The sequence below is a fragment of the Echiichthys vipera genome (genome assembly GCF_963691815.1).
Source record: "Echiichthys vipera genome assembly, chromosome: 14".
Lineage (NCBI taxonomy): Eukaryota > Metazoa > Chordata > Actinopteri > Perciformes > Trachinidae > Echiichthys > Echiichthys vipera.
This window is the reverse complement of record NC_139839.1, coordinates 20,255,885-20,271,818: the sequence shown is the minus strand read 5'-3', so window position 1 is coordinate 20,271,818 and position 15,934 is coordinate 20,255,885. Positions and strand designations below refer to the sequence as shown.

Sequence of the window (15,934 nt, the reverse complement as noted above, 5' to 3'; positions counted from 1 at the left end):
TTAACCACAGACTTTAGTGTACCGTTACACCCCTATTATTGAGTACTATGTTAATTAAGAAAATCCAGCATAATAGGCATTACTTAAAAGTCAAGCATTTCAGACACGACTTTGGGTACAAAAACAAAAACCCTGCCGTGCAGCAAATCAAGATGAGGAGCAGTTGTATCCAGAAAACACAAATCTGCATCCGTCTCACACAAGCAATTCTCACGATTAAAACCTAATTACTAAGAGACTGATCTGAACAGGGCTAAATAAAGAATGAAACTGAGAATGATATGTGCTGCTCAAAGTTAATGAGCAACTCACCCATGGGTCATGGACATTGGAAATATTATTTCTGTATGGAAGAAGCTGGCCTCAGATTCCACATGGCCGTATAATGGAGGGGGATTAACGAAGAATACCTCCTGTCATCTGTGGGCAGCGTGATGAGCTGAGAGGGGACTGAAGGAGAGAGAGTGAAAAAGACAGGAGGGAGAAAAAGACAGAACTAGGTCAATTATTTTGATGTGCTTAACTCTTTCTGGCTTAACGTGTGTTTGTGTGTCTTGTAAAGATGACTGCATGTCTGTAAAGCTATTCAAGATAGATAACATTATAACTGGAATAGCACACTAAAGGACACCTTGCAGCAACCTTACTGCCTACAAGAAATAGTGACATGGCGAATAAATGTACCTATATTGGAACATTTGGTTTAAAGGACTGAAACTCATTTTATTATGATTATTTTTTGGCTTAATCTAAGTACTAGTGTACTTGTTCATCCATTCTTTACTTGATTGTTTATCCAGTAGAAAACAGACAATAGTGAGAAATGCCTATAACAAGTATGCAGAGCCCAAGGTAACATTTTGAAACAGTCAGAAACCCAATAATAGTGAATGAATTATCTTATATCAGACATCTATAAAAAAAAAAGACACCACATTTGAGAAGCTTACAGTTAGGAATTAAGTTGTCCAGCCAAGTCAGAGGGTTCACAAGCTGTTTTTGCGTTGACAGGTTAATCAGTGGTGGAAGAAGTACTCAGGTCCTTTACTTAAGTAAAAGTAGCAATACAACATAAACATGCTTATTATTATAAAAATGACTGATAAAGAAAAATAGTGAAGTTTTATCAGGAACATTTACTTAAATTATTAAAAGTAAACATATCCTACAGTAAAAGTTACATATTATTATACATTATATGTTTAGATCGTTAAGTAATTAGGACGGACATTTGTCTGCATCGGTTGGGGAGGAAGAAAAGGAGAGAGAAAGAGAGAAAAGACAGACAGATCAACAGACAGAGATGCAAGGAACCACAAAAGTAACAGTGACTATAGTGATAGCTAAAGCATTGTGAATATGACTTACAAGTTGCAGCAGTTAATACAGCAGAACTGTAAAATTATAATAATTATGGTGGCAAACATGGAGTTGAATTGAAGTTACAGGCATTGATGAGACATGAATGATAAAAACAGGATAAAAGCTCAGAGTATCTGTAACAGGATTATCCCCCGGCAGCCTAGGCCTATAGCAGCATAACAACATAACGACATAGCTAAGGACTCGTAAGCTCTAGCTGTAAGCTTTATCAAAGAGGAAAGTTTTAAGTTTACCCCCAAATAACACTTGGGAGTCCGTTCCACGGGGGAGGAGCTTGGTAGCTGAAGGCTCTGCCTTCCATTCTACTTTTGGAGACTCTAGGAACGACAAGTAGCCCTGCATTCTCAGACCTATCTATCATTTGTACTAATAGATAGGTCTGACTCTGGTCCATCAATCCGCAGAAAGAAGTCACTTAACGCCCGCTATGGCAAAAAAACCTACTATAGATTTCTTTATTTAGTAGCTGTGTAATATGCTGAATAATGTACAGCAAGGTGTTGATTCAAGTTCTGCATCACCCTGTTGGACGTCTATCAATAATAACCCACTTGCTCTACGTTATATCTTTTCTTACATAAATAACCATCAACGTTAGAGTTTTGAAAGAAAGAAACATCCTAGTGTATTATTTATAAGGTGTCCTTAAATAGTTAAAGGCTCAGTAGGCAGCTTGTTTTTGGCAGTATTAGGCAAAAACTTCCGTAATAGCCTTGGGGATAATGTAAACTAAGTGATGTCAGAGAAGATCAGACCTCTGCATCTCTCCAAGGCTCTGTTTTCAGCCTGCAAAGAATTTACACTGCGACGGAAGACCAATCACAGAGCAGCTGAGAGAGCGACCCTCTACTAAAGCAGATGCGCGTTCCATCTCTTCGGTGGAAACCAGTGGCGGCTGTTGGTCTTTCAAGGAGGGAAATCTGTGTATTTATATGTAAATTCTACCCTTTGTTCCTTTTCAAGAAAATGATCTGTGACCTTGTCGTAACAACTAGCCGTCTTTTCCAAGTACTTGACCAGTGTCCTCTCATGGCCAGCAGAGCTAGGCTGCTTAAAAGGCCTTGGCCCAGCTGGAGCTAAAGTCTCCAGGATCAGTTCAGAACAACGGAATGAAAAACTTGGAAAATTATCTGGTGGATGTTTATTCTTCAAGATCGCTGATTCGCTCATTTAACTGTCAATCGAAAAAGGATTCCACCTCAGACAGCTCATCCCATCATCATTCGGAAGCCGTGCATCCAGGCCAGCCCACTGTCCCATAGACCCCCAGAGACGCTGAGCATCCGATGGGCGGGACCAAGCCCAGCATTTATCCAATGACTGTCTAGTTTTGCTGCAGTGGAACAACCCGCTCTACGCTTCCCCAATGAACTCAGTAGAAGCTGAGTGTCCGGCTGTAAAGAGCTGTGGCGCTGTGGGGATGAATGAGAAGGAAGTTGCGCCGGTTACCTGTGATAAGGAGCTGATTCTGAACAAAAGATGAAGGCTTTCTAGCACAGGAAAGATTGCGATTCCACGGTTGGAAACACCCGCGTTTAGTGCAAAACTGTTTAAGAAGAGGAAGACGGATTCATCAAAAGGAAGTCTAAAAGAGAGTCTGACACCAAACACAATAAAACGCTGGAGAGAAGTTCGGGATAACATTGGTTTTGAACTTGGAGCTCGCTGTTCTTCTCTTGGACAGGTTAACTGATAAATTATTTTTCCTGTAACAACTACAGTTGCTGTGATTGGGGTTAGGTTGTGTGGACTGATTAACCATGTAAACAGCCTGGTCACAGCGGCTACTGAGAGTGACAGTAAATTCCCTTCTATAATTTTAACATTCGCAATCATGATCGGGACGATTGAAATGAGTGACGCGTAAGCAGACTGATACAGGTGAACATATGAGTAAAGTTAGTTCTCCATTTCAGTCACTCCGGGCATCTAATGAACTAAGTCAGCACTGTTCAGGATTGCTTAAATGTAAATACTATTTACTATCACTTTGTCATTAAAATAAAAAAAAGATGTTCTTACCTGTGACTCGGACATTATGGAGGATAACATAAGAAAAAAGAAGCTTTGGCCAGTTGCCGATTGCCTCTGGCAGGGACTGTCGTGCTTCTCTGATGGGAAGAGCTTGGGTCAGAGCTGAGGAGATGAGACCCTTGAAGATTCAACAATCACCTTTTTTCTAGATTTCCTGCCTACTGAGCCTTTAATCTGCTTCATCGGGACTGTGTAGGTTTGTTTTGATCAGATGTGATTGACAGTGGCCTGACTAGGATTACAGAAAAACAGGAATATTTAAGATGGACATGTTCCATCAGAATCAAAAGGAAGTTACTGTAATGAAATGGAACTATAAAGGTTATTTATTCAGGCTGTATTTACCATGTCATATGCAGACAGAAACGAACATTTTACCCTATCATAAGCAAACATAATTGTAAACCCGTCTTATAGAAATAAATAAATAAAAACAATGAAAGAAATAACCCTCTGAAGACTTAGCAGTTGTTCATAAACAGAATATTCTATAAAGAAAATAAATATCCATTAATTTGCCAAATACATACAGTGTTAAATGTGCCATGTGGTAAGTGAGCTACCTAGCAAGTTAGCTAATAGGGAAAATAACTTGAAAAATAATATAATACAGTGTTGGCAGTGTTGGCTGTGTACAAACCTAGTGTTTGAGGGGAATAAGTAATTCATATATTGATTACTTAACAATAAAGAATGAATTGAAATAGATGAAACTCCTCAATTAACATGCTCAATCAAGCTATATCCCACATGGTAACAGCTAGCTAGCAAAAACTAGCATATGGTTTAAATGAGTTATAAACTGTGTACTTTACTTTAGGCTACCATCTGCTGGTTAACTGAAATAAACACAATATGAAATAAGTATATATTTACTCTGGTGATATAATCAAAGCTTTTATGAAAGCATGGCCTTTGGCTGAAACAGTGCAGTGGTTTTGGCAATAGTGTGGGCTGCACATGTGAAGGGGGAACGCACTAGGCCTGCAGAGGGTTGTCATTTAATTGAATTTCAATTTAATGGGACGCTGGCAATTGATCTGTACAGTGATTAAAGAGCGCTGCTGAATGCAGTGCATGGTTACAATTCAACTGAATGGGAATTCAGAAACATGCCATGACCTAGTATTGCTTTATTTTTAATGTATATTTCCCGCCAAAAAAAGGTCATCATTAAAAGGGGCAGTTTTTGATTTTACTAAATTTCCCAAATACTCAAAATTTCCAGGGTTAACTTCGCCTTTACATACATTGACTGACCTTTTGCAACCCTTGGCCTTAAACACTGGCAAAAAAAATAATTATGAAATGCTAAATCCTTGGTGCACATAATTATTTAAATAATAGCTACAGTAAGTGAGAAAAGCACAGACAAAAACACAAACACAGAAATCCCTTTTTAGAAAATAATGAAAACGGTTTAAACTTTTCATTAAAAGTTCATTGTACAGTAAACTGGTAGATATGTTCGGTAGTGGAGTGAAAGTATAACATAAAGTGAAAATACTCATGTAAGGTACAGTTGAATACAGTAATTAAAAATGTACAGTAGTACAGTAAATGATGAGTACAGTAGTTGAGGAAATGTTCTTTGTTACCTTCCCCCACTGGGATGAATACGGAAACACACTATCCATCAAGCAAAAACACAGAATTCATATTCCAACAAATGGTATATCTATTCATCCAGTGCAGTAAAGATTATAAAAGTATTCGTTAGGTAACACAGAATGCACCAACACGTGAAAACCGCTATTCGGGGGGAAAAACATTTCAACTCGAAGCACTTTCAAAGAGGATATGCTGTTAATACCCTCGGCTTCCATGTGAATTGATATGCATGCAGGGATTGTAGCGAGGATTGTTTTTAGCAAAACATCTGCATTTAATCCCCCTTTGTGCATTATTCAGATGATGAGAATTTATATATGGATACATGACATGATGTTTATTTGCTATTTTAAATTTTCTTATTTTCATTTTGATTTCATGCAGATTGTTCTTTCTCCACTTTACCATAAAGGGTTCAACAATGACACTAGGTCTGAGATAGCCTGCACAGTAAACCCTGAATGTGATTAGAGTTTTGAAAAATGTGTGCTAGCTGTGCACAAATAATATTTGAGCAAGACAAAAGACTAACATTTATATGGTAATAAATTGGAAAACTAATGGCAGTAACATAGAGTCCTGACATAATGGGTGATTACTTGTTGGTTGGGGTGTGTTCATAAAGGTGATAACTCTTAGGAAGACATAAAAAGTGGTTTTACTCATAATGAGTTCACTTAGATTTTGGCATGAAATTTCATTATAATGATGGAAACACCTTGTTAACCTTGAGACTGTCTAATATCCAGAGAATCCCCACTTAGCTTTCTTTTGGTGTAACTTGGCATGTACTTGTGATTGGAGAAAGTGAAAAAGAGAACAACCTTTGGCAATGTATGCAATGTGATGTCCATTAGGAGATTGATTCTTAAACCAGAGAAAGAAGACTAGTGTGTGGCTGAGGATGTTTGGAGAATGCAGGGGGGTAGGAATCATTAGAAAAGGAGAAAAATATCTTTTCCGTTTCCCTGTCAATACAAACTGCATTATCTCATCTGTGGTTCCCTCTCCTCCGCCCCCGCCATGCCCTCGTCCTCCGTGGAGACCAAACATCCGCTGTCACCTGTCAATCAAGCCCTGACAGACCAGTGACCTTGCTCTGCATTGTTAGAAACAATTTGAATCGACCTTGCATTTTCAAGTTGCTTCCATTGCTGGTTTCTCTTGCAATTGGCTTTTCAAAGAGGTGCCATGACAAATAAAACTGGATTGATTGGCTCTCAGATAAGTTGATTTATTGGGGCCAGACCGGAGATGCTCTTAGTGTTTTTGTATTCAGTTGTACTAAGGACTCATGTAGTCTCAATCATGATAATTTTGACAGTGAATGAGATTTTCACATTATGGCCCTGATGAATCAACCTAATTGACGCATCAGTGTACTGTTAACATATTGACAATAACAAAATAAAATTGTCTATTTTAAATATATTTTTCTACATCGTTTGTTTCTATTGTAATATTGAAAAATCAACAGCTAAAGGGCCTTCCAGCAATATTTACATTATTTGGACGATGCTTTACGTTCTGATCCTTGCACGTGATGTTCATGTTGCACTAAAGTTGTTAATAAAATAAGAAAATACCCTGTAGTACTTTTCATTTGTCGAGTATTTAATTCACACAGGAGTATACAAAATGAGGCTTTATCATGTGGTTATCGCATATACAATATTTATTTATACAATAATCATAAAACATGTCATATGTGATATGTTTTCTGATATGCATCATTAGCTACGTAGATATAAAGTGACTGATATTGAGATTGAAGCTTTTAACCGTATCTCCCAGCCCTAGGTGAACATATTTCCCGCAGAACCATTTATACATAATCGTACCATAACACCAACATTACATATAGAAATAAAATGCAGGTTTAGACACAGAACATCCTCAAAATTCTCGAATCGAATTCTCTTTCACTTTCACTATAGAAATCTATGTAAATGTTTGAATAGACTGGGTATTACCTTACTCCAAACGTACTGTTTGTCTTAAATCAGGTTGTTTTGCTGGCAAGCATAAAGCTTGTTTTGTTGCAACTCAACAAGATGAGAAATGCTTGACTGCAGGGCATTGTCATTTTCCAGAACCTGCTTTTTCGTGCAAAAGTATGTCAGCATGATTTGTGCTCTCTACTGATACTTGTGGAAGTTTGTTTTGTCCTAAATGATTAGAGAAATCTTGTATGTCAGCCCTTGCACTTCACCTTAATGCGACTAGAACAAACAAGGGAGCTGCATGAACACAATCCACAATATATGCGTGTTTGTTGTTTTTGTATGGGTATTTTGCAGGTGGGGGGAGAGGAGGGAGAGCGAGGGTGATATGAGTGTGTGTGTGTGTGTGTGTGTGTGTGTGTTGGCAGGGTTAGCTGTCTAACTCAATCTGTCCAAGCTCATGTTTCTGTCAGGGTTAGCGTAAGCCAGCAGTCAGATATGTCAGACACTAAATGCCAGTTTCAGGGAACAAAGTCGCTTTATTTTTTGCCGCCGTTTCCAACGGAGAGCTGAAGGAAACAAATCAAAGACAAACTGTGAAGTTACTATTGTACGAGCGGGTGTCAAGGAGGAAGATGAAGAAGAATACTGACTAGAGACAGACAATTATTAAGGAGGGAAGACTCTACTACCAAATATGCTGATGTGCAGTGTGTGTGTGTGTGTGTGTGTGTGTGTGTGTGTGTGTGTGTGTGTGTGTGTGTGTGTGTGTGTGTGTGTGTGTGTGTGTGTGTGTGTGTGTGTGTGTGTGTGTGTGTGTGTGTGTGTGTGTGTGTGTGTGTGTGTGTATGTGTGTGTGTGAGAATGTGTGGCCGCATGTGACAAGAAGGTAACACATGGTGATTCTGTTCCTCCCGAGGAGACAGAGAACTGTCACAATCTGCACCTTAAGCACTCTCTCTATCTACCCCGTCTCTCCTTCTGGCTCTGTCTCTCTGTTTCAGTGGAGCCGTCAAAAACATTTTTTATTTTAGGGGGACATTGCTGTAAAATCACAAAATTGTAGCCTCTGCGAGCAGTGATTGTGTGAAGTGGATGTTGCCCATGTCTCGCCCATTCCCTCTCCCAGTCAAGCTCATTCTCACACATCACAGCCTCTCTAACTCCCTCCCTCCTGACTCCCTCACTCTTTTTTGCTCCCTCTCTCTCTCTCTCTCTCTCTCTCTCTCTCTCTCTCTCTCTCTCTCTCTCTCTCTCTCTCTCTCTCTCTCTCTCTCTCTCTCTCTCTCTCTCTTTCGCTCTCTCTCATGAATGTCACCTCTACTGATGGTGGCTGCTGGAATTCACGCACACATACTCTCACAACCACTCGCTGACTTTGGATGGGAGGAGGAGGAGGGGGAGGAGGAGGAGGAGGGAGGGGGGGTTCGGTGAGGACTGTGGGAAACGAGCGTGCCATCGGAGGCAGAAGAGGAATCTCTGTCTGTCTGTGTCCATGTCTCTGCTCCCTGCCCGGCTTCATTTCTACAAAGACCATCAATGTCCCGCCTGCTGTTCTACCTCTGGATTTAAGTCGGCTGGATTACCGCTCGGACTCTCAGCTCATTGTTCAATGCTGCCACATTTAAATGGGAGGCAAAGTTGGACCTCCGTGGACTGCACAAATGGTGACAAACAGTTTGATCTTTCTTCCGCTTTTAAGAGCTTCCTAGCATTCAAAATGATTTCACTTTTCTTCAGTAAAATTGTTTTTATATGTAAAATAATTTGAGCTCCATCTCTTTGGTGTTGTCTCATCAACGTAGTTTAGTTATTTTTGCAATATAATATTTTGAACTTGGCCATTTTCACGTGAAAGATGAGTGGGGAAGAGGGGTAGAAATATGTCTCCATCTTCCCCTTTTAAAAAGTCTGTCATTCTGTTATTTTTATAACTGAAAATGTGACTGTGCCACTTTTTCGTGTGCTCTGTTAGTGTCATATTTTCAATTTCTGGTCAGAGTGGAGGCTTTACATCGGACTGCAGGTGAACTAGCTCTTCCAGTTCTTTCTGCTCAAAGGGAACCCTCAAACTAAACTCTTCCCTGTTAACCCACTTAGACACCCAGGTCTCCCTTGTGGGGGCTTCTCTAAACCATCTGTCCTACTCTAGTTTTTTGAGGAAAGCAAACGCCAAACCAGCAAAGGGGGTACTGGGAAGCAGGACACCCCCCTCCCAAAGGTGAGAGGGGGGGAAGATGGCAGCTCTCGCCAGCTCTCTCATTAGACAGAAACGGGCGGTAAAGGAGGACCCATCCAACCGACCGGTTGCCAACAAGCGCAAGCCCTGTCCTAAGAGCAACAAGTCCTTGTGCCAGAAACAGATCCTGGTCCTGATCTCCAAAGTACGACTATGCGGGGGTCGAAAAGGTCGAAACGAGAAAAGACCGGGTGAGTCAATGCTATTGTTCTCATCTCTTTTTTTTTATTGCTCAGATGCTGACATTTCTGGCTTTTCAACCTAGATATCTCAAAAAATTTAATCTGTTGTCATACTGTCAAGTTTTCAAATTTCACATGTTTTACTTCAGTATAGAGTCAATTTGAAAAAGAGGTTTAATATGTTGATTAAAAAACCTGCCAGCTATTACAGTGTCAAGTTCTCTTTATCTCCTGTGCATTTGTAAGTGCAGATCAACACTGAATCAAAAATATTCATTACAAGGAATCACACAGCATGACAGCTAGTTTTTATGCACAAACAATCTTTTTACCATAGATCCACTGTTAAAAGTTCATATCTGTTAGCATCATCGCTCATAAAACCAAATGCTTAGCAGCTGTTTTCAAGTCAGCCACCTCTTGCTTCACCTGATACACTGACCGATGGTACCTGCTATACTCAGCTCTGCAAGGTTATAATAAAACTGTGGAATAGATGCAAAACTCAGCTGAAATTACTTTCTATGCACCTAATGTAGCTTTTGCATTCCCAAACACATGACTATGCAGAGACCTGCAGGAACCATCAATTGTAAAATTAGCCAAAAAACCACCATGAGAGCTATGTGCAGTCTAGTCTAAGTACTCTAGTCACTCTAGTTTTATGCACATCTGCAGGATTTGGAATTCAAGGAAATTCAACTGTACACATTTCAGTTACCAATAACCATGTAGCCTACACATGATTGCATACAATTGCACAACATATGGTTGACTATTAGGGAAATAAAATGTTAAAGAAATGTTAAAAGACGTACTGTACATAAAAACACCTCCCATCATGGAAAATTGGCATATAATTGAATGGATGTTGTCTGGATGAATCAATATATGTACTATAAGACTATATGTAATTTGTTTTTAAATAATCAAAAATGGCTTTATTTCTTAAATAACAAATACTACAAAAAAATAAAGATGAAATGCTTATTCTGTTCAACTTCATTTCTTCACCATTCAAAGTTAAATCTTACAGAAGTGCTGCCTTAACATCAACACCTGCCACACAACCAAATGTCGGTAAAAAAAAAAATGTTCCTCTGTCAGGTTCTCTGATGTACTTTCTCTTTGAAAGCAGAACTTCAACACTGAGGCGCTGAATGGAAAATGATCTGATGTGTTGCCAACATCACCTTCTCTCCTGTCAATGAAAAACAAAGATGTGCTACAACACAAATGAGCACAATTAAAATGATCTAATCTCCTTGATGTTGTGCATGCGGGGGCAGAGTGTGTTGTTATACTCTTGCTACTTATTACACTTCATAAATGAGTAAACCTCTTGCTATGTTTAACATTTAATGGAACGTAACATTTTTGTTACATTTCTTAGTGTTAACCCATTTTTTCCCTAAATGCACTATTGCAATTAATCCGAAATGTAAATGAATAATGGAAGAATAATGTAATTTCTCCATTTATTTGTGTGTGAGTATTCTTTACTCCTTTGGTGTGACTGGTAGACTGCTGAATAATTTAATTCATGACTGAGAAATGTTTTGCCTTATTCATGCACAGTCAGTATCTGTAGTATGCTTAAGTTAAATTATACATATTACAGAATTGCGCAGAATAAACACCCTTCATAAGGAGGCCACATACTTTCTTGGCTAATTGGGGAAAGAAAGTGAATTTAGCTCCACCCATCCTCATCCACGTCGTTAAAGACTGCATCTAAGCAGATTGAACGTGAGAATGATGAGCTATGAGCAGAGCACTGTGCCTGATGAGGACTTTCATTTAATTCTGCACCACTCTGTTCACATATGTCTATGCTTCAAATAGCATTGTAATTCACAAACTTTAAAGTTCACTGCATGGTGAAAAGACTGATGTACTGTAGATAATATTGTACAGTTTTTATTGTGTGAATAGAAGAAAGCCTCACCTGAAATGTGCCTGGGGATAAAATATGTATTTTTTATCCAGTGCCATTGCGGTATTGTTAGGTAATAGACATATACGTAAATAGCCGCTGAATACGCCCTACTTTTCAGACTTTGTGACATAACAATGATAACCTTCTGTAATAATAGAGATTTATTTCTTGGAAAAAGGGTATTGGAACCATTATTTTGAATCCATTCTGTGACGCTTCGAAAATCCCTGGCTGTAAGTCATTTAAAAAAATAATACCAGATGTCAGCCTGGTGTTGCAAGCAGATGGACATGGCTGAAAAGGCTCTGTGCTCAGATAATGTAACAGTTATCATAATGTTTTCATGATATTATTATCAGTGTCTTGTTTTTTCAAAAAATGTGGTTTGCTGTTTGAGCTATAAGGCTCTGTGTGATTAGTTTTAGGAGTTTGTAGTGATACTGATGAACATTTTTGTCCTAGGGGTGTAAATCACAAGTTGTATCACGATACAATATACAGTACGTTCTTTGAAACTATTGTAAGCTCTGTCCAAACAGATCTGCAGCAAATAACAAATTGCTCACTTCAATCAGGCACATTTCCTAAACCCCCTCAAAGTAGCTGCCATCAAGCCACTCTTAAAAAAGAGAGCGTTGGATACTACCATTTTAACTCAGTACAGACCCATCTCAATAGCCAAGATTATTAAGAAAGTGTTTTTTAATCAACCCAGCAGCTTTTTGAACTCCAGTGGACCTTTTTACAAATTTCAATCAGGCTTCAGACCTCACCACCGTACAGAAACAGCTCTTATTAAAGTGTTTAATGACATAAGTTTGAACACTGACTAAGGCAAGGTTTCAGTTCTGGTCCTGTTGAATCTCAGTGCTGCCTTTGAGACTGTGGATCACAGTATACTGCTGAACAGGTTGGAAACCTGGGCAGGACTCAGCAGGACAGTCCTAAAATGATTCAGGTCCCACTTAGAGGAGCAAAGTTATTTTGTGACCATTGGCAGTTATCAATCCAATCGGGTGGCTATGACATGTGGAGTTCCTCAGGGGCCAGTCCTTGGACCCCTTCTGTTTGCTGCCTTTGGGTAAAATTCTGCAGAATTCTAATGTCAACTATCATACGTATGCAGATGACACACAGACATTATGTCCCTGTTTATAGCAAGTTAGAATTGGATGAATTTCCTTTAGTTAAATCAAGAAAAAAACTAGATTGTTTTGGCAATAAAGAGAAGATGGTTGCTGTCAGTAAATACTTTGAGTCACTGTCTTTAGAAACTAAAGACCAAGTCTGAAACCTTGACATGCTGATAGACTCAGATCTGACCTTCAACAGCCATATCAAATCAGTCACCAAATCAGCCTTTTATCAAATAAGAACATCTCAAGAACTAAGGGTTTTATGTCCAAGACTGATCAGGAGAAAAAAGACTCCCCCCAAATAGAGGCTTATTACAGAACGCTGCAGCTTGAGTTTTAACCAGAACAAAGAGTTCTGCTACTGGTTTACAAATCACTGAATGGTTTTGGTCCAGAATACATGAATGACATGTTAGGTGAGTATAAGCAAAGCAGAGCTCTGAGTTCAAACTAGACATGGTGAAGCAGCATTTAGCTGTTATGCTGCACACAACTGGAAAACAAACTACCAGCAGAACGGAAATCAGCCCCAACTGTGAGCACTTTTAAATCCAGGTTAAAAACATTTCTCTTTTCATGTGCTTATAGCCGAGCTTTTTCAATAACTATGGTCAATAGCTATGGTGTACACTGAAAATCAGTTGAGCCTGTGACACAGATTTGAAATAAAAGCAGATGGACAGATGGCGCCATTGGTCAATTTCTATGCAGGCCTAAGACTGATAGACTGAATGGATTTGTTTGGTTCTTTTTGCTATTTATATTATGTAGATTGGACTTACAGGGCCATAATCGCCATATAAACGAGGCTAATAATAATTACCAATATTCCAAATTGTTGACCATAGCTTTAAACTGTATCTATTTTCTTTTCTTTTCTTTTTTTTAGTCTTCTTTCTCCTGCTTTTAACTGTTTTTTTATGCTGTTTTTAAAAATGTTTTGTCTTTATGTAAAGCACATTGAGTTGCCTAGGTATGCAATGCACTGTATAAATAAAGATGCCTTGCCTTGCCTTGCCTTATCATATCAAATCTTATCACAAAGTCTGCCACAATACGATTTTGATTCCATTCAATTCAATTCATTGGCCTGTGATTGATATGAGACAACATCATCTGCCCATTTAACCCATCAGTTCCGTTTATATCAACGCACAAAAAGCAATTCAAATATAAATTGACAATTGTATTACTGACATTTAAATGGAAAAGCACAGAATTCTTTTTACTAAAATAATATATATAAACTTGTTTTTGTTTAAAAAGCACATTTCAAAAACAGCGTATTTTCACTGGATCGACAATCTCTGAATCAATATCTAAAAGCACACATTTGTGAATGTGCATGTTGTGCTAGTGTGTCTGTGATAACAAAAGTGTTGTTCTTGTGGTTCTTTAAGAGCTGACAAGGTCTATATATGGATTGTACAAACTAAAGGTAAAGTCCACAGCTAAGCTAGCAGCTCTTTGAGACTATGAATGTAATGTAATACTAGCATGGCAACATGCTCTCAATGACAATGCTAATATGCAGATGTTAGAGATAATGTTTACCATGTTCATCATCTTAGTTTAGCATATTAGCATGCTAACATTTCCTAATTAGCACTAAACAAAAAGTACAGCCAAGACTAATCAGAATTTCATTAATTTAGGTCATCAACTACAGTACAGGACAAATTGAAACTTCTTAGTTCATGATATCACAAGATGAAAAATCAGGATCTCCAAAGTTATTAAGATTCATCTTCTGGGTTGAATAGATTTTCTGTCAAATTTCCAGGCAATCCATACAGTAGTTGTATTTCACTACAAACAAAGGAGGTATTCAGGGTTTCACCAAAATCATTAGGATACAACCGCTGTGGACAATGAATTTTTGTACAAAACGTAATTCTAATGTATCCAACTGTTGTTATACACATTATATTTGTCAAGAAAAACATGCTCACCAACTCACTCACAAATGACATTCACACTTAGCAGGTTGCAGTTTGCCAAACCTATATACATACACCAAAATGATAGCCCTGTAGATGTAGACCTGTTGATCTTGCCACCTACAGGCAAGGAAAGTAATCTCTGCTAGCATTTGAACACAGGTAACCAGTGACACTTGTTTGAAATTGAGGGAAAGAAAACTCAGCTTAATTTAAGATTTATTTATTTTTTACAGTACTGTGTACAGATTTTGGGATAACTTTAACACTTTATTCATACATATTACTAACATTTATTAGGCAAGACACAATCTCAAGGTAAAAATATGAACAGAAATATAATGAATACTGGAAAGAGAACAAAACCAACAAAACAACATCCGAAACAGACAAAAAAATGGGATTTTTGGCTAGATATACACTATACCAAATCCTTTAAAAAATTCTGTGGGTTGAAAAAGGCTAAAAGACCAGACATTACACATTCAACATTATGCAACACAGGTGCATATCTAGTGCACATAGATTTTCATATGCACAACTTTATACCTTGTTACCAGGAAATATTTTTTTTAGATGTCCTTCGAACAGCACAGTCATCACAGGAGTCTGTAGATTCTCTAACAGCTGTGTTTTTAAAATAAGTTTTTCTCAGCTGTCATATTAACATCACACCAGCACACATCAGCTATATTTACTACTGCCATAAAGTAATGGGTTAGTGAAGTGATAGGGACGAACATAAACCCTTCTGCTTATACATGTGGTTGGCACAAAGCTGGATGAGATCCATGACAAACCACAGAATCTGCTTGAGTTAACCATCTTCTCCAACCCTGTCTCTGAAAAATGACATTCCCATACAATGAAACGCATTCTAAATTACGTTTTGAGACGGACATAACTTGTCCTGGATTAAATTTGTCTCAGACGTATCACAAAAATGTTGCTTATCAAACTCCAGGAAGGTCTGAGTATGGAGGAGGTTGTGGTGGATGGACGGGTCAGACAAGGACTTTCACCCAGGAGACCGCTGTTCATGTTCCGTATGACATCAAAAATCAACTTTATTTAACAAACGTACTTATTTTAACCCAAGCCACTATCTTTTTTTAAACCTAACTTAAAAGTAGTTTTGTTTCAGTTCACAACGTAAACCATGTGTGTAAAGCAAATATGTTTCCCCTAAAACCTAATTGAGAATGCAGTTTTGTTGTATGGGAATGTTATTTTCAAGGAGACAGGGTTAGCCTCTTCCCTTCATCTCCATCTAGGTGTCCTGTACCGTCTCTTACTATACATGTAACCCCTTCAAGTGCAGGCCTGACCAATGAAAAAACGATCCTACTGTCAGTGATCTGCACTGCTGCCCTCTTTTCAGATCAATTACGCTCATTAATGTATAGTGATAAATCAATAATCACCCTCTTAGTTTGTTCAAGGTGGAATCTGACTTGAAAAGGGAGGGATATCGAGCTGCTTGCCCCTGCATATCACCTTTAGTGCCTTTCTCTAAGTTAGATCAAA

General features: G+C 38.4%; 1 protein-coding gene and 1 long non-coding RNA gene across 2 annotated transcripts in view; one reads left to right on the top strand and one right to left on the bottom strand.

Moving 5' to 3' along the window:
- LOC310956965 overlaps window positions 1–15,934 on the bottom strand; it is a 62,250-nt gene that overhangs the window by 4,700 nt on the left and 41,616 nt on the right. The window contains exon 2 of the long non-coding RNA XR_014593496.1: window positions 313–450. This is a non-coding gene — a long non-coding RNA (uncharacterized lncRNA). The remainder of the gene's footprint in view (window positions 1–312; window positions 451–15,934) is intronic.
- The window catches only part of fgf11b (fibroblast growth factor 11b), a gene marked incomplete at both ends in the record, with an annotated part of 35,273 nt that continues 28,547 nt past the window's right edge, over window positions 9,209–15,934 (top strand). Inside the window, one exon of the mRNA XM_083927410.1 lies at window positions 9,209–9,401. Coding sequence (XP_083783536.1) covers window positions 9,209–9,401 — 193 coding nt within the window. The remainder of the gene's footprint in view (window positions 9,402–15,934) is intronic.